Consider the following 18,343-nt stretch of genomic DNA (forward strand, 5'->3'; position numbering starts at 1 on the left):
TTGGTGAGACCCACTGAATGGAAAGGCTTTGGGTGAGCTTTTCATTTAAACATGGAAGGCTTTTGGTTCTCCCCTGTATATTAAGGACAATATCGGCGTGTGGCAGCAGAAACGTCTCGCAGCCAGAAGTTGGAAGACCCGGGTTGCAATCTCGGCTCTGCCAGTGGTAACATTTATTATGCATTGTGAGCTGGAAGTTGTTCTAAGAATCCTAAACGTATCAGCCCCTTCCCCCAACCAGTCTCTATGAGAAGAGTACCAGTATGGTTCCCGTTTCTAACGGGTGAGGAAACTGAGGCTGTAAATCACCTACCCAAGGACACAGAGCTAATCCCTTGGCAGAGCTCAGGTTCCCACTTGGTTGTCTGTTGGCGGAGCCGATTCCTTAACCCCTGGGCCATTGCCCCTTGAAGAGAATGGATGAGTGATCTTGGGCAAGAGGCAAACTCTCTGCATTTCAGCTTCTTCTCCAGTAAAATGAGAATGCTAATAAATTCCCAAATTACCTCAAAAACTGATTCCCAAGCTCTAAATAAAACATTGGATATGAAATACCTTGTAATTTAGGAAGTCGTATATAGGCGTAAAATACTGCATTTCTCAGAGGAATGATGAAGGATGCAATGAGAGGGTTGATGAGAAAGATTTCGGGAAGTGGAAAGCAAAAGTATGCACTTTGATCGTCAATGCTGCTGTCACCCTGAGAAAGGCCACCTGAAGGACACTAGGACTTTGGACTCCATGAACAATTGGGGGCGTGGCTTGTTCTTCAAATCTGCATGGTATCCTTCATCAGTTTGACTTTGGCAGGCTCAGAGAGGAAAAATGTAGGTTAGAAGATTTTTATCCAGAGAAAGTCATGCCGTTCCTCTCGGAAAGAGCTTCTTAAAGCTTATTTCCTTCCTTCTTCACACTCATTACACTTTCTTTCTCCCTTCTTCAAACTGAGGCCCAGATGAGGTGGGAAAAACTGCTACTGAGTCAGGATGAAATCTGATCTTTCATTCACTTTCAGGGCAAACGTTTAGAGAACATCATCACTGTTCTAGAAACTGGCCACGAGTAGGAAGACAGAGTCTTTACTCTCTGTTGTTACACAGCTGGGCGGGGCCTCATCTATTTTCCAGTCCAACCTCTCTCTCTGTCTAGGAGGGAAGAGAACAAAATCTAGGGAAGTGAAGAGACTCGTCCAAGATCACTGTGACCCACGACTGGAAGCCAGCTCTTCAGATACCTGAGCCCAGGGGTTCCGCCCCCTTTTGTCGCTTCCCTTCTGGGTGAGTTTAGAGTGAGTGGAAATTTGTTCCAGGTCCATATCATGTCCCTGTGACAATTCCAACCAACGTCAGGTGATTTTTTAAAAACTCGTCTTTGAAATGGCTCCTTCACTGCCTTTATAGGGCTGAAGAGTGCAGTCGGCACCATCTCTCTGTGTCTCCTGGGTGCTATTAATCACCCGATTCCCTGGGGCAAGGACTGTTTCCTTTAGGACCGCAGCCTGCACCCACTTGGGGTGCTGTGTGTCCCTATGGGCTGAAACAGTCAGTCACTGCCATTAACTATCAACCAATCTCCACAAAGCTGGCTTTCTGCTGCCCTCCCTCCCTCCCTGCCTTCCCTCTTCAAATACGGGTGGCAGAGACCCTTCCCACCTCCAGGAAGGTAATTCAAATCCTTTGATGCAGTTGAGCTTAGCGTTCAAAACAACACCGAGTGTGACAAAAAGTGGAGGGAGTGGGGACCCTTCACCAGGGTCAGGCTGGAGGTTGGAGAATGTCTCCTAGGCGGGAAATCAACACCGTGTTTTGAGCCCAGAAGCCCTCCCATGATGGTAAAGAAGACCTTTCCCCGCAGCTGCCAACCGGTTCTAGCTGCATGCGTGCTTATGAGATGGGTCATGGTTAAGAGCTGTTTCTGGGGACATTTCCGCCTCAGCCAGTCTCAAAAGGCGTTCGAATCAGGAGCTGGCTGGTTACTGTGGCAACAGGTCCCTCAGAACTTTCCCAGTTTCAGAGGAAGGCTGCTATAGCCAGGAACACACCTTGGATCCCACGGAGAAGCTGGTGTGTTTTCTCGACACGGGGGCACTCTGTGGCAGACCCAAGCCGAAGGCTGCACGCAGCCCGCTCACATGGCACTTGGGGCTCTTCCTGGCCCCTGGTTCAGTGAAGGGGATTTTGAGGGGTGTGGGCTCTTCTGTGTGTGTAGGAAGATGGAAAGAAAATTGCTGGATGGCAACAAGGATTCCATGCCTATCAGAAGGAAAGAAAAACATTACTCACTGACCCAAGAAGGCTGCCAACCTCATTTATGGATCTAGCAACCGTTCACAGGCAAAGCCTGTTAGAAGCCTAAGTGGAGAGTGTGGTGGAACTGGCCGAGGCTCCCGAGAATTTGTGAGATGATAGAAGACAGTAAAGTGCCGAGGTGTGGTGCTCACTGCTGGGGAACTCTAGTAAACAGGACGGTCTGCCTTCAGGGGGTTTACAGAGAGGCTCTCTCCTAAAGGACGGGTTAGGGCAGATGCTTGTCTACTAGGTGCTTCTTGAAGAGGTTGGCTGGATATGTTGCAAGCAAGTTGTGCTAACTCCAGCCCACTTAAGATACACTTTTCTTTAATTCCATTTTATTTTTTTAAAGGGGCTTCTTCATTACATATTGCAGGTCAGTGCAGCTGTGAAAGGCATATAGAACTATGAACGGGTGCAATTAGCAACCGTTTTTGGCCTTGACTCATCTTTCCCATTTGAGCATTAATTATTCAGCATTTCCTCACCAGTTTTCACAAAATTCCTCTAGGAGGCTGAACTGGCATAGGTGATTTGAGGGGGAGGAAAGCTTTAGCAATATCTCCAGAGGCTGTTTTATATTGTTTCAATGTCTGAACTGCCTTTACAACACGTTTTCTATGGAAAGCTCAACAAATCGCTGAACTCCCTGACTTTCAGAATCTGGACTTAAAATCAGGGGACCAGATGGACGTGGCTCCCATTTCTAGGTGGGCGTCTTAGCTCACGCTGCCTTAACAGACAGCATGGACAGCGAGGCTTAGACAACAGACATCCATTCCTCACAGTTCTGGAGGCTGAGAAGCCCCAGATCAGGCTGCTGTCAGGGCAGGTTTCATCCAAAGGCCTCTTTGCTTGGTTTGTGGGTGGCCACCTTCTCATATGCGCTCCCTTTGCTAGCAGGATAGATAGCAAACCCAGGCAGAGAGGGGGAGGGGGGCATGTCTCACTCATTAAGTCAGCAGTCCTGAGCCTGGTCAGATAAGATTGCCAGGCATGCCAAAAATCACAAGAAAAAACGTGATAGTGTAGGAAGAGAGGATCCCTTGACATTTTGTATGTGTCATTTCCACTGTCTGGGAAAGAAAGCCTTTGAAACTGTGTATTAATCCCTAGGGCTGGGGAGGGACAGAGGAGGAGGAACCTAGAAGTTGGCTACATGCATAAACCCCCTAAAATCCCAGAAGTTGGGGCACACGGACTAACTGGGTGCCTGCTTGCAGCTTTTTACTCAAGTATATTTCATAAATAAAGTTGTTATCTCATTTCCACCACACATGTTGTCTTTTGCCTGAATTTATCCTTGTGAGCAAGACAAGAGCCGAGGAGGTGGAGCTCCCTAACTGGGGTCTCCCTGGTAACACCATGACCTCTTCTTCAAGTGAATGAGGAAGGAAGAAGTTGTGGTGCATCGTCCTCTTCATACAAGGGCCTAATCCCTACATGGGGGCCTCACTCTCATGAACTCATCTAAATCCAGTTTCCTCCAAAGGTCTGCCTCCTGATACCATCACATGAGGGACTAGGACTTCAATGTGTAAAGTAAGCTTGGGGGAGGGGGAAGGCACAAACACGTAGTCCATAGCATTGTGTGAGGAGTTTGGAATATGCAACGAATTCATCAAGATGTTTAATCTTAGGGTTGGTGGTTATTCTGACTTCACAGGGGAATACCAGGGCAAGCTTGCTGATAGAACATAAAATGTAGAGTCATGGACAAGCAATATCATTATATTTAAGGTTCATGGGTAACCTTAAGCTGAGTTCCATGTTCATGTATCTGAAAGACAATTAGAGGAGTTAAGCAGCCAAGTTAACCCACGAAAATTGGTAACCTGACACAGGAGAACAATTTAGGGAGAGAGAGAAAGCAATTTCGGAGCCGCACAAGAAGAAGGAGAAATGTAGATTTTCAAAAACATCATGTTTGAAGTTGTTTTTTTCTGTTACTTAGTTTTGTTTTTGAAGAAAAGGCATCCAGAAATAAGCATAGACAAGGACTTGGGTGAGGAAAACTGCGGGTCCAAGGCTGCCTTCTCTCCCAGAGACCAGAGGAGGAAACTTTCTGTCACTTGGGAAAAGTCCACAGAAACCTTCTTCTTATAACGAACACAGGTCATTCCACGCCAACAGTGGGCATTCTTCCATATCCCAAACCTGGGTGAGTGGAGCTCGCTGACACCTGAGCCCTCGCCCAGTCCCCTCCAGACTGCTCCAAGGAGGTGCCCAGCCCTGGCCTTTGGGCACAAAGGCCACAGCTCTCACTGTTGCAGCCACACAGGCACACTCATCCCCCCTTAGCTGTCCAGACAAGTTTCTGCCGTGTAAAGGCCATGTGCTACTCAGAAGCCCACGTCTGAGCAAGGGGCACACCTACAGGTGGGGACAGCTTGTTTCCAACATTGCAGCTCCAGCTCTCTCTCTCATTTGAACAGATCACGGAAAAGGAAACTCCGGGGGTCCTCACCCACAGGCAGGATGTGCAAAGCTGTGTGGAGCAGATCTGGTGTTCATTACCCAGTGCTCGCCACTGGAATAAGTGGTTAAACACTGGAGACTGACCAACCTGCCCCCGGGTTGGATCCAAGGCCAGTCTCGGCCCAGAGACTGTTCCACGGCACGTGTTGTGCAAATGTGCACTGGGACTTCATTCCACAGCAGATGAGCTTCTTGTGCAGGCCGACTCTCAGATAACACATGACCCAAGCACTAAATTATTAGTTTTCTTCTTTCCTGAAATGCGCGTCTTCCTTCTCTGACTGAACTTCCTCCTTTGTTCCTTTACCTTTTCTTGCCCTCTGTCAAACCATGGCCTGGAGGCTCACTCTGGGGCCCACAAACAGCAGGTGATGTCATTCCCACAGGGCCAGTACGTTGACCTACACCTAATCCAGTCGTCTTAAGAGTCGTGGGTTTCCCGGCAGCCACCTAGCTGTGATCTGCGGTGTTGGGCAAATACTTGCTGCAGCGCTGTGGTGGGAAAGATGCAGAGAACACCTGTGAGGGGGAGGAGGAATTCATGCTGTTCTTTCTTTTCTTCGAGGTTATTGCTCTGTCTTTGAAGAGTTGGGTTTTTTTTTTATTTTTATTTTTTGTAGTATCCTAGAGATTGTTTAGATGGGCTATTAGAGGTGTGAAATAAAGAATTTTAAATCTGAAACCAAAGGATTTCCAAGATAACTCAGTGAGTAGAAGAGAAATTGGTCTTTCTCTTCAGGGTAGTTGCATTCCTTATAAATTTGTGTCTGAGGCAGGGAAAAAGTTGATAGAGAAAAAGTTGAGAATATTTCCTGCAGGCAGATTTTTTTCTCTCCCTCCCTTCCTCCCCCTTCCCTCTTTCCTTTCCTTTCCTTTCCTTTCCTTTCCTTTCCTTCCTTTCCTTCCTTCCTTCCTCTTTCTTTTTCTCTCCCCCCTCTTTTTCCTTTCTCTGTTTTCTGATCCCAGTGAGACAGTGAAGACTGGGGAGTAGACAGTGTATGCTGGGTATCTTTGTGACTGAATAATTTAAAAAACTATTTTCAAATCAGAACCGATTTTCTCTAAAAGCGCACAGCTTTAGAACCTTATGGCCCACATACTGCAAACTGTACTGTTACAAACAGTGTGGATTTTGGCATAGAAAATACAAAAACAAACTTCATTCATTTGATATTTGATTTGAATGAAGATATAAGGTTCTATAAAAGAAAATTTGTTCCCCTTCATCCCTCTGTAAATACTATCCCCAGAAAATTCTTTTTATTGAATTCACAAATTTTACCTCCTAAAACTTAATAAACATAATCTTTAATTAGATGAGCTTCCGTATGTATTTTGTATCTACTACACACTAGGTTTATACAGGGTGGGCAAAGGAGGTTTACAGTTGTGAGTATGCAAAACAGAGTTTATTTTTGTATTATTATTTATTATTGTATTATTTTCCACACGAACAACAGTAAACCTACTTTTGCCCCACTCTGTGTATGGGAAAGTTGAGGAGGCATAGGGATATAACAAGAACCAAAGAGATACAAGATATGTTCCTTGCTCTTGAAGAATTACACTCTTACCTAAGAATATCTATCTGTTAAATTATGTCTTTGTTCCCTACACACACACATTGATCTGAGGGGCAGTGTAAGTAACTCCAAGGGAGGAGCGTTCTGACTGGCACCATCACATGAAGCTTCATGCGGAAAGTGGAACTTGAATTGGTCCTGACAGGGGGAGGGCACCCCACTACGCACAGCTGAAGGGAGGTGATCTACCTGGCGGAAAGAGGAGCCTGGGCCAAAGGACAGAAGGAGAGAGCAGATAGATCAGCCTGTAGATTTCTGTTAAACCATATCCATGATGCATTCCACCCCAAGTCAAAGTCCCACTGCCAAGCAAGTCCTCGTGATGCCCCAAGACACGTGAAGCCTCATGAAAGGGGCCCTCGCTATTTTTCAAAGAATCCTTTGTGTTTACAGGTAATAGAAGGCAAACTTTTGACACAACCACATGAAGCTGGAAAGGAACTGGCTTGCCATCACTTTCTTGAATTTGTACTCCATGTGAGTATTTGCAAAGGATGTAACACCAAACAGTTGTTGTTAATAAGGTCTATCCTCCCTGATGGCAATATACGAAATACAGACATTTTGCTACATCACAGTTAATCTTTTCGGTAGGTACGGGGGCAAAACGACTCTTTCCCAAGGGCATTGGCAAGAGGACTGTTTCCCCGGGCTCACAGACCACCAGATCCGATGCAATCCAGTGCAGAGCAGTCACAGCTTCTGAAGACAGGTTAGTGCCTTTATCTGCAATCGCAGACTCTGTGTTTATCCAGCTTGGTTTAATCCATGTGTCTGGAAGTAATTATAGCCAACTCTCCGCTACTCATAACAACAGGGAGCAGTAGCGACATGGAACATAAGGGGAAGAAACACAAGCCGAAGTGTGGATTATATATAAGCCCAGACTTACCTTAATCCTTGTAACACTCCAGTGTTAAAATTAGCTTGCCACTTCCCAAACAAACACTGGCTAGTGACAAAGAGGGCTACTTTGGGTTAAAATGAGTGGATAATGTCACTTCGAGAAATGTTTTCTAAGTTTGGATCTTGATATTATTGCTTTTCTTTGGTCACATTTTCCCTCCCAACCTTCCACATCCCAGAAATGGTGAGTGGGACTTGCGTCTGTGGGTAGGGTTTGAAGAATCAAGGTATGTAGAAAAACCAGGCTTTGTCGCTTTGGTGCAGAAACATCAAAGCCAGGAGCAGTTTGTATTTCATCACATGCTTGTTTTCACTTCCGAGAAAGCAGAGTTGAAACGTGCTTTCAGCCCAGAGACTGGTGAGAAGTGATAGGGAGGCGACAAGGGCGCCCAGCAAACTTGAGGAGCCCCAAGTCCCCCGGCACTACAGAGGGGCCTGCTTTCAAACCCTGCTGCTATTGGGTCACAGCAGGAAAGAGGTTCTGATGACTTTCAGTGTTTCTTGCGGACACATTCTTCTGGCTGCAGGTATTGGTTTTAGACCAGCCAGAGCTGTCTCTGTGTAACAGGAACCATCAGACCTGCCTCGGGATGCGGAAGCTATGTCTGGGGCAGTGTTCGAGAGACCCCTCACGGGCTCTCTCCCGAGAAAGACCGTTCTGTGGGTGGCAGCGTCTCTCAGAGTTTATTTACACCACAAAGGAGCGATGAGGTTTGCTAGCTGGGATCTGCCCTTCAGTGGTTGCGTTCTCTCGTTCCCAAAGGCAGTGCGAGCACCTGCGGCCCTGTGATCTCTGGCACTCCCAGCAGAAACGAAACAGGTGCGACGTTAGGCATGGCTTACTGCAAAAGCCTCACATGGTGCCCCTCTGCCCCCCAACCAATTATCACTCCCTTTCCCCATCGGTTCTCATTCCCTTTTGTATCCAGCATGGCTGGCCAGCTAACCTTCCCTTCCTCATCCTGGGAAAGCACTCCTTGCTCCACTGCAAAGGAAGGCTGGAGTCGTCAGCAGGCTGAGGGGCTTGGGAACCTGAGGCCTGCCTGTCAGAGGCAGCTTGGCTGAATGGCCCGAAGCCAGGCGGCCAGCTGCTCCCGCAGACAGCACAGGCCTGAGAAAACGATGCCATCGACATTTGCAGAGAACAGCGCTTGCACTCTGTGAAGTTCATTCTTATATATTCTCTCATTCATTCCTCAGTGAAGCTACCGCATGTACAGGAATTAGTGGGGACAGACTTGACACAATGGAAGGGAGTCCGAATGTGACGATGACAGCGGCAGGCACAGGGCTAGGAGCTGCTATCAAGCCCCCTCACCTCCCATAAGCTTGTAGGACTTGACAACCAGGATGAAAGATACTTCTCAGGAACAGTCTTCAAATATTCCCACTGGGCAAAAGGACACAATCGCAGGTTCCTTCGCCTGCCCTGCCAGACAGCCCCCGCTCGGTCCGGCCTCCGGCGCTCTGTTCCTGCGCGCCGTGCTCCAACAGCGCTGCGCCACGCCAGACTCTCCGTTTCTTTTATTTTTACACTTCTTCATTGTAGTGAAATATGCCTAACACGTAATGTACCATCTTAAGTGTGCAGCTCAGCCGTGTTATTACACTTACACTGTTGTACAGATCCGCGGAACCTTTTCGCACTGTGAAACTGAAACTCCATGCCCACCACCCAACCTTTGCCTGTGCCCCCCTCGAACCGCCCACAACCGCCGCTCTCCTGTGTCCCCGAGTTAACTACTCAGGGGCCTCAGGGAAGGGGAATCATGTATTTGTCTTTTCGTGACTACTCCTTCTTTACTTTAAAAAATCCTCACCCGAGGATATGTTTTATTGATTTTAGAGACCAGCGAGGGGAGGAGAGGGAGAGAGAGGCACCAAAGTGAGGGAGAAACGCTGATCAGCTGCCTCCCATATGCGCCCTGATGGGGGACTGAACCTGCAGCCTTTCCCTGGCTAACTCTTATTAATCCCTCAGGAGTCAATTTAGATATTATCAACTCAGGCTTTCCAGGGTCCCCCAGTCTCAAGTGGCCTTGCGTAGTCACACCCAATTGGAGTTGTCTGTTCCAACCCCTTGGTCCTCAAAGTGTGGTGGAAGAGCAGACTTCTCCCTGGAGGACAGCTGGGAGCTTGTTAAACATGTGGCGTTCTAGGCCTCTAGTAAGATCCCAGGTAAAGCGCACACACACTCGAGTTGATTGTTCTAACTCACTAGACAAGGGGCCTGTCTGCAAACCACTCGTGGGCCAACACCTGGCGGGCTGCCTGTTTTGTGAACAGTTTTATTGGCACACCGCCCCGGGCACTTGTGTGTGTGTTGTCTGTGCTTTCATGCGACAGTGGAAGAGCTGGGCAGTTGCAACGGAGACAGACCAACACCACATGGCCACAGAGCCTAAAATATTTTTTCTCTGGCCCTTTACCAACAATGTCTGCTCACTCCTTTACTAGACTCCAGGCTTCTTAAAAGGGAGAAGCTGGTCTTGTTTTGCTCTGGAAGAAGAAAGGCGGGTTAGTATAATGGTGATGATGTAGGCTTGAGGGCAAACCAACAAGATTTATAGCAGGTTCTGCCATTTCCATGGAAATGACTGCCTTACGTTCCCCATCTATAAATGGGGATATATAATGAAACCTCCCTTACAGGGCTGGTTTGCAGGTTAAGTAACTTTCTGTATGTGAAGTGCGTCAAGTGGCACCTTCAGCAAATGCCACCTCTTAGCCAGTACCAGGTGTTTTGAGAGGGTCGTGGGGGACTGCCGATGTCGGCAGAATGGCCCGGGTAGCAGACACTGTCTGGAACACTCACTCTCTGCCTCTTCCAACATCTGATGATTTTTTTTAGGTATCCCCCCTTCTTGGAGGGTGGTCTGCTGTCTGGTAGTCCGTTGTGATAATGCCACTCTCGGTGTCTGTGGACCGGCTCACAGGCGGGCAGTTTCTGGCCAACGGGTCATGACAAGATTCTTGAAGGGCTCCTGGGAAATGGTTTCCCAATTCTTTAAAAGACAAAAATGGAAGAGATGCTCCTGTTCTCTCACAGGTATTATTTTTGTATGAACGCGAGGCTGCAGACTGCAACCACCATGAAGGCAGATGGTCTGAGGCCAGACTTCCTTGTTCACACTGGCAGAGCAGAAAGACGGCAAGAATCCAGCTCTTTCTGAGGTCAGAGTTGCTGAACCCATTAACCTTCGGGGCTTACCCACTCAAGTAGTACTTTCATGGAAAAACAGTAAATTTTCCTAGTAGTTTCAGTCCCAAACACCCTAACTTGTATCACCAGGGACCATATTTACACATATTTTTACTCCACCCAGGACCTAACGACTATTGTTGAGTGCAATGAGGAGAGGAAGTGTAGCTGGAAAATGAATGGGCTCAGGAAGGCAAAAAAAAAAAGGAAAAAGATAAACAATGTTCTGGGCTAGTGCAAGCTGTTCTTCACTGCCTTTCATCACTCTCACCTGGCAGTATCTCTCCCTGACACCTGTGGCTCTCTCCCAAATGCCAATCTCCCTTGTCGTCTGAACTTGTTACCCAAGTCACAAGTTGACAGGCTGATTCAAAGCCAGATGGGTTTTGATTATTTCCTTGGTGACACCCATGATTTCCCCTTTGGGCAGAAGGAGGGTATGAAAACAGCTTATCTTTTTGGGGCAGAACAACTGCAGGTGGGGTCTCTTATGTAACATGAAATACATGAGTTTTGGGGGGGTTGGAAGTGCCAAAAGATGCCTTAGAATTTCTAGCCAGAGGTATTTTCTGGTGTGTCAGCTTATGTACTGGTTTTGCACCACTTCTGAGCCAAGACTGGTAGCTGAGATTCAAGGCAGTGTAGGTGGCTACATAAATACGAGGGTAAAGTATGGGGAGAGAAGGTAACAGAAGACAGGGCGCCACCTGTCCCGAAGAGCACCATGGCCCCAGATGTCCTCTGTTGTCTGAACTTGTTGCAGGAGCTAAAGATCGGCTCCAGTAAGTCAGCTGGACTCACGCAATTCCACACCCTTACAAATGCTCACCTGGGACAGACATGCGGACTCCTTCTGCCTGTAGGGGTCTAAGATAAGAGATGCTTGTGGAACTTTGGAGCCATAAAAATCAGGGTTAACAATCAACTTCTAAGGTTAGAAGGCTCCAGGAGACACTATCTCAGCCATCTCCTTGCCCCAAGGTGGTAACGACACAGTTACAGTAGCACAGATTTCAGGGTTAGAAGCCTGGGGATGTGCTGGCACTGGCAGAGCCACCTGGGTGCGCATACCCACTTCAGAGTCTAAGAGAATCTCGACTCTTGTTCTAGACACACCCATTCCTATCAGTCTAACCCAAGATGCCCCACCGAATGGGAGGGTCTGTAACTCAGTGAAAGCAGGGATCTAAGGGGCCAGCACTGAAGGATGAAGGGTGGGCACAGGGCTCCCAGCGATACCCTTCAAACCTTTGTCAGCGCTCGCTGCATCTAATGTACAGTGATCCTCTAGTGTCCTTCCTTCGGCCTCCTTCTCTACCAACACTTCCTCCTAATAGTTCCACTGAAAAAAATTGATTGATGAGAGATAACACTGATTTGTTGTTCTCTATGTGTGCATTTATTGGTTGCTTCTTTTATGTTTCCCAACCGGGGATCAAACCTGCAGCCCTGGTGTCCTGGGATAAAGCTCTAACCCACTGAGGTCCTTGGCCAGGGCCCCACTGCCCCACTTTTCCTAAAGACCCTGCAGCCCGACAGCCCCTTTGCCTTTGTCACTGGTGTTCCTAAAGACTACACCCTTCAGGACAGGAAGTTAACATGTTTTTGTGGGCAGTCAATTCCCTGTAGGTTTGCTAACAGCATGGGTTCTGGTTACAGTTCCGGTCAGACTGGAGAAGAGAGAAGCCGTGTTCCTGGGCTCCCGCTCTCGGGGCTTTCTCAGCCGGGGGTAGGTGCTTCCCTTCCCACTGGCAGCACTGAGCTGAGTATGCACGTTGCCTGCGATCATGCTGAAGGAAGACAGACCACAAAGGACCAAACTCAGCTGCTCTTGGGGAGGAGCCTAGGAGGAAATAGAAGCAATAAAGTCTGCGATGCACTTTTTCTCAGGAAAGGGTGAGGAGGGTGGGGTGGATCTACCAGAGGCTTTGGCTGTCTGCTCTGAAGTCCTCTGGGTGGGAACGTGCAGCCCCCAGGGAGGCAGCCTCTGATGACATACGTCCTCCTTAGGGCTGCTGTGGTGGAGAACAGCCAAGAGCAAGACATGCCTGGAGAAATGATCCCCCTCCCTCTTCCAGACCTGTGGGAAACCAGATGGGACCAGGGGTCTGGCTTTTAAGAATGGTCCTGAATGAACTTCCAGTTTCCTGGTGGGAACGGAGAGCTCAGAAGATTATCTTCTCCTCCATGGAAATCTGTTCTCTTTTTTTCCTGGTTCACCTAGCTACTGTGTGTTGGTGGATTAGATACATGTGCATACCGGGCCAGACTACTGGCAAATAATCTTATGAAGGAGGGCAAAAGGGGCTCCTTCCTTTGTCTCGAAGATTGTTCATCAACAATCGACCCACGAGCAACACCCCAAACACCACAGAGAAGGTGTGACAACTGGACATGCACACAGTTGTACACACACCCCTCTCTCAGCTGCTCCAAGTGGAGCAGAGCCGAGGGAAACCCGCGTCAGAGACCCGTGCCTTCCGAGTCACAGCCCAGCTCCGAGGGCGCAGGCCGGCCGAGTGGTCTCTGGGCGGCAGAGAAACTCTCCTCCCCACCCTCTGAGGAATGGTGGGTGACCTGCGCCTAAGGGGAGACACCCATCCTCCTGGCGTTGTCTGGGGTGTCAGAGGCAGAGGTGGCTGTGGGAGACTCCTCAGCGGAGGCACTGAGATCCAGGAATTCCAGGATGATGTCCCAGAGGCAGTAAATCAAATGCCTGAAACAGACAAAACAAATTAGAGAAAGGTCTGGTTTAGTCAAGAGACACCAGATCTTGATTATGACACTTATCTAGCCCCCGCCCCCCATTACGGATACCCTCACTGTACTCGGAACTTAAACAGCTTGACAAAGCCTCTGCCATGAAACAAAAGTTTGCTGAACTAAAAAAGGCTATGACCCCAGTACAGGTAGAAACAGCAGCAGAGACTACATTTTAGGAAACGCTGTATGTATTCACACAGTGACATCAGCACACTGCACTGTTTCTGTGAGGGGGGACATCAGCTTCCCAGGCATTGTCAGAGCTACCGACCACTGCTCTTTCTCATCGTTAATCACTGTAGGTTTACTGGTTACCCCTTCGGCAAGGAGGCGAAGGCCAGGGCCCTTGAGAAGCGGGAGGCGGTAAGCGCAGTCTGCTTCGGGGCAGGGTTTGACGGAGGAGTGGGTGTACTCAGCACTTTTCAGAAGCATTCCATCCCCAGGTGCCAGCCAGGGGAATACCTGCCTCTTTTGAAGTATCCTAGGAGTGTTCACCTAGTATTTCTGGTCACTTTACCGAAGTCCAATCTCATTATTAGACAAAGACAGCTCCTGATGCGAACACTCATCAGAGCTTTGCTGTGGGGCCAGGAGCCTACAGCTGAAAACCACTGTGTGGCCTCTGAGGCACGGCCCAGGGGGTGCTCGCAGTGTGCAGTGTGCACAGAGCCTGGCAGACACTGGGAAGAGTCGCTGAGCACACTGAACGCGGCTGGAGGGTGACGGGGTGCTGTCAGCAGCTTGCGTGGGAGCCTGCACGGAGTTCTTCCAAATGCAAATACAGAGGCAGCGTGGGCTCCACTGAATGTGTGCGGATCTGGACATCAGTCTGCAGCCAGGGCCCAGGGCAAGGAGAGACTGCAGTTCCATTCGTCTCCGTGTGGGCTGTTCACTTAAAAACCCTGGCACCCCTGAGACCAGAGATGGCTTCAGTTATGCTGACGCTGGGTACACGCTATTCAGCCTACCTGTTGATGAGTGGTTGCTGTAGTGACTCCAAGACCAGACTCCAGCTCAGCTGGCATTTGTTCACCCCGAGGATTTCTACTACAATGTCTGAAGAGAAAAACACAGATGTGTGTTAGTGTTACAGTAACATCTCACTGTTTGTGCTATCTTTATTCCTATGGGTATTTTCGGCATACCTCTGAACTACACAGGCAAACTAAAAATCCTCAGAAACAGAGAGAAGCTACGAAAAGGTATTTCTTAATAGATGTCTAAGTGAAAATGGGCCTCCAGAAATAATTTTGTAACCTGCCACTCAAGTGCAGGTGCCCTGATGTGACTGTTTCAGTCGGAGAACAGAGGTTACCACCAGTAAACAACACTGTCCAGAGCTAGGAGCTCACTGCTGTACCCAGGTTCACAAAGCAGAGCCACAGACAAACTGCCTTTGCTGCCCTCAAAAAAAATTTATACGAAGCAATGAAAAAACCCCTTTTTGTTTGTTTGAGTTTGTCCACTTGAGTTTGTTTTTGTTCACTGCTAAGGACCATGCACCTTATTCCACATCCCCAATTTATCAAGGCTGAGGTTCTGCAGGACATACAATCTCCTCCCTGGTTCAAAATGCGTGAGCTGTCAGAGAACCCAAGCCTCCCTGTGGTGGGAATGGCTTGGAGACCTGCCCCGCGGTGCTGGCAGAGCTTCCCAGGCCTGCTGCACAGCCACAACTCCAAATGCCAGCAGGATTCTCACCTGCTATTTATGGTGTGTCTCAGCGATCCTCTCCATCCCCGCAGGGTCACTTGGGTGAGGAGTGAAAGAATCGCAGCCCTGGTCCTTCCCCTGCTAGCCTGAGAACTGGTGGGTCGACTGGCTTCGAGCCTAGCCACGTTTAAGGCCTTTCAAACCCGGGGAAGGGGTAGGGTGATGGTGGTGAAGCTTGACTGGAAGGGCACAGTTACTAGTCAATCTCTTTGTCCAATTACCTGGCAGGACTCCCATCAGGCTCTGCAAAGCCTGTTTCTCAGCTGCCACCTTCTGCTCCTGGGTCCTTACAGGCCGCGGATGCTTAGGCAAAACCCCGCCAGGCCAGATGGAGTCTTGAAGAAGCTGGAGGTACTGCACCCAGCGCCGTGGACATGTGAGATTAGCTACTTGCACCTCCAGCCACCTGTGGTGGGAGAGGAAAGAAATGGGAGAGAAACCTGAAGGAAAGGGCACAGTGAGATGCAAACTGTGTGAGCAACCCGAACAGGGCAAAGTGCAGTTAGCACGGTCTCTCACAAATGCAGCCTAACCAACTTAACAACTTGGGATCACGGAGTTTGAGATGAGAAAAACGACGACTCTGTTATTTACTGAGTGTCCCTGTGTTGGGGTTTTACAGGGCACAAGGATAAAGGGGCTGGCTTTCCAACCCTCCTCCAGCGGACGCGTCAAGACTCCTCAGAGACGTGCACACATGGCCTCCACAGTCCAGGCTTCGAGGGTCCCACACACACCTTCCCTGCCTCTGTGTGCACGGCCGTCAGCCTTCAGTCCCCGCGACTGCTCTCAGCACTTCCTACATCTGCCCTTGGCTCATGCGGCTCTCTCCCGGACAGGGCCCTCGCCTTTGTGGTGGCAGAGGTCCACCCTTCCTGCAAGACCCGTTACCACCCCAGCTCCTCCACAAAGTCCTTGACCGCTCCAGACGGAGGTGCTTTCTGTCCCCTAGACCTCCACTGGCACTTAGTTCTGCAGCACAGGTTTGAAACTAGTATTTTCCTTTGGGATATCAATTATTTCCTCTTGTGTTTACAGCTTTACTTTCCCACCAAAAATTACAAGCACCACAGGGTTCTATTTTTATACTTCTAAAAAAATTCCCACACTGCCTTGGTGCTCAAAAAATTTTGTTGATTGAAGTAATTTTTCTTACAATAAAAATTTTCCTTTATCAAAATTTCAAAAGTGAGTCAGTAACTCTGAGGGGCAGATACACCAAGCCTGCAGTTCTGGCAGGGACTCCCACCGTAAACTCTTCATTTGTCCCTGCCTTCTTTCAGAGCGATGTGGTCACTCGCTGAAGTTCAAGACCAGGGAGGCCTCCTCAGCAGGTACCATGCTTGAGACTGACATGGCTGTGATGGTACCGGATGGACCATCACCCACTTCCACTCGCACAGGGGGGACTCTGTGGCGCAGCACCACACGGAGCGCATGCTGGCGGTCCTATACCCGAGCCCCTTGTCACCCATGCAAGAGCAGGGGGCGCTGCCAAGGCAAACTTTATTTAACCTCCACTCTGCCAGACAGTCTGCATTCCACTCAAGCTGGGCATTCCAGCCTCGGGGGCTGCAATCCCTCAAGTCCAGGGCTCACGGATAATTCTAAGAATAGGAAGTCTGAAAGGTAATAGCAGGGCAAGAATGGCAGACAGACAGTGATGGAGATCAAGTGCGGAACCAAGCCGCTCTTGCCCAAAATAGCCACAGCGATCGTAGTTGTTGTTAGCGCTGTGTCTCCGTTTTATAGAGCTTTTCGTTCAGCAAGCTGAGACACCGATGAAAGGGGTCCAGTGCAAGCACTCCTGCTCCTGTTCATAGAGAAGGGCCACCAGAGGGGAGCAGACAATGACCTGATCGGGCTCTCTGCGGGATGCAAGCGACTCAACTCCCTCACGCCATGCTGTGTGCTTTATCTCAAGCCACACGCACTCGTGTGACTTCTGCCAGGGTGAATGATGTATGTTAGGGTCTCATCTACCTGAGCTGAGGGAGAAGGACCAGCACTTAGAAACCAAAATGTTTAAGTCCTTCAAAGAGCCAGAAGCCTAAACTAAACAAGAAACCTTCAGCCAGAATTAGTTCTAGCTCATTTTCTCATTCACACACACACACAGTAAGCCAGTTTGACTTTATTTTTGTCCTTTGGAGCCAACGATGCCTGTGACTCAACTCTTCAAAGGTATCTCTGCCTCCACTCTACCCAACAGCAGCTCTGGGTGCCCCTTTTGTTCTACGCCCTCCTCTGGAGCGAAGAGCCATACACTCCCAGTGTTTCACTGAACTTGACTAGTTCCCTTCGTCCTGCTCAGTTTATTCTGAATCCAAGGTACAGCAGAGAGAGCAAAGAGTTTAGGTCTTGGAGTATTAAAAGAGAGACTGATGTTTTAACTCCTCCTCATTAGTTCTCTGCATCTTCTATTCCACATGCTGTCTTTCTGTGCTTAGCCTAGGAGTGAAAGCTTAGAAAGAAATTTGTGTCCCATAGTTCTCTCGAACCAAAAGCAGTGAAATTCATGTGTCAAAGTTTCTGGAATCTGTGGGTGCCACTTACAATTATGCTAACAGAAATCTAAAGTTTCAAGGTGGATACACACATATTTATGCCTCTGACAATTATGAATTATTTACGAGAAACCATTTACTAAATACACATGCTATTGCTTATGTAATATAAGACACATGAGGTAAATAGGGTAGAAAGTAGCCTCAAATAGCACTGGTTTTATTTTCCACTACTATTTCAGTTCTGATACTTGATTTAGAGATGCCTCCTGCTACCATCACACCTTTTTGCCAAACAAAAGAAGAAGTAAACAAGCCAAACTAAGTCTGTTCTGTCAGGCCATCTCTGAATGATTCAGAGCAAATGGGAGCCTTACTAGTGGGCCCAGAAATAGCCAATAAAATGAGAAAAAGGCAACAACAGATTCACACTGCGACATTCAAGAGCTTCTTTGATGCCAGATGTGGAAGGAGAGAGGATGTCGAGATTAGGGAGTGCAGTCTCATCCACGTTCAAAGGAACCTGGTCTAAAATAGCTTCAGATAGAGGGATGAAGCAGTGACTACAACATGAAACAGTTTAATACCAGGGCTTAAGATGGCACTTCAAGGTTAGCAGAAGGCCATTTCCCACCAACACCGCAGAATCAAATCTCACGACTGGGGGAGAAAGCTTTGGGGACCATGTCTAATCTTGTTAGCCAAGTTCCCTTCACTTCTTTGCTAAGAGCTGCTATGGCTGAGGAAGGAAGGGCCCCCAGTGAGCATCGCTTAATGGGGAGGTAGGAAGGATGGGGGCGGAAAGGATAGTGAAATCAAAACGCAGAAAGATATTCCTAAAATCAGTAACAATATTCTAGCAAAAATGTCTCACGCAATCTCAATAAGAGAAAACAGACTCAT

General features: G+C 48.5%; 1 protein-coding gene across 1 annotated transcript in view; it reads right to left on the reverse strand.

Moving 5' to 3' along the window:
* Positions 1–11,816: 11,816 nt before the first annotated feature.
* Positions 11,817–18,343, reverse strand: part of SNX19 (sorting nexin 19) — a 37,601-nt gene continuing 31,074 nt past the window's right edge. The window contains exons 9-11 of the mRNA XM_024557270.3: positions 15,155–15,339; positions 14,189–14,276; positions 11,817–13,173 (exon numbers count right to left, since the gene is read on the reverse strand). Of these exons, the coding sequence (XP_024413038.2) occupies positions 13,041–13,173; positions 14,189–14,276; positions 15,155–15,339 (406 nt within the window). The 3' untranslated portion in view covers positions 11,817–13,040. The remainder of the gene's footprint in view (positions 13,174–14,188; positions 14,277–15,154; positions 15,340–18,343) is intronic.

This window comes from Desmodus rotundus, chromosome 7 (genome assembly GCF_022682495.2).
Source record: "Desmodus rotundus isolate HL8 chromosome 7, HLdesRot8A.1, whole genome shotgun sequence".
Lineage (NCBI taxonomy): Eukaryota > Metazoa > Chordata > Mammalia > Chiroptera > Phyllostomidae > Desmodus > Desmodus rotundus.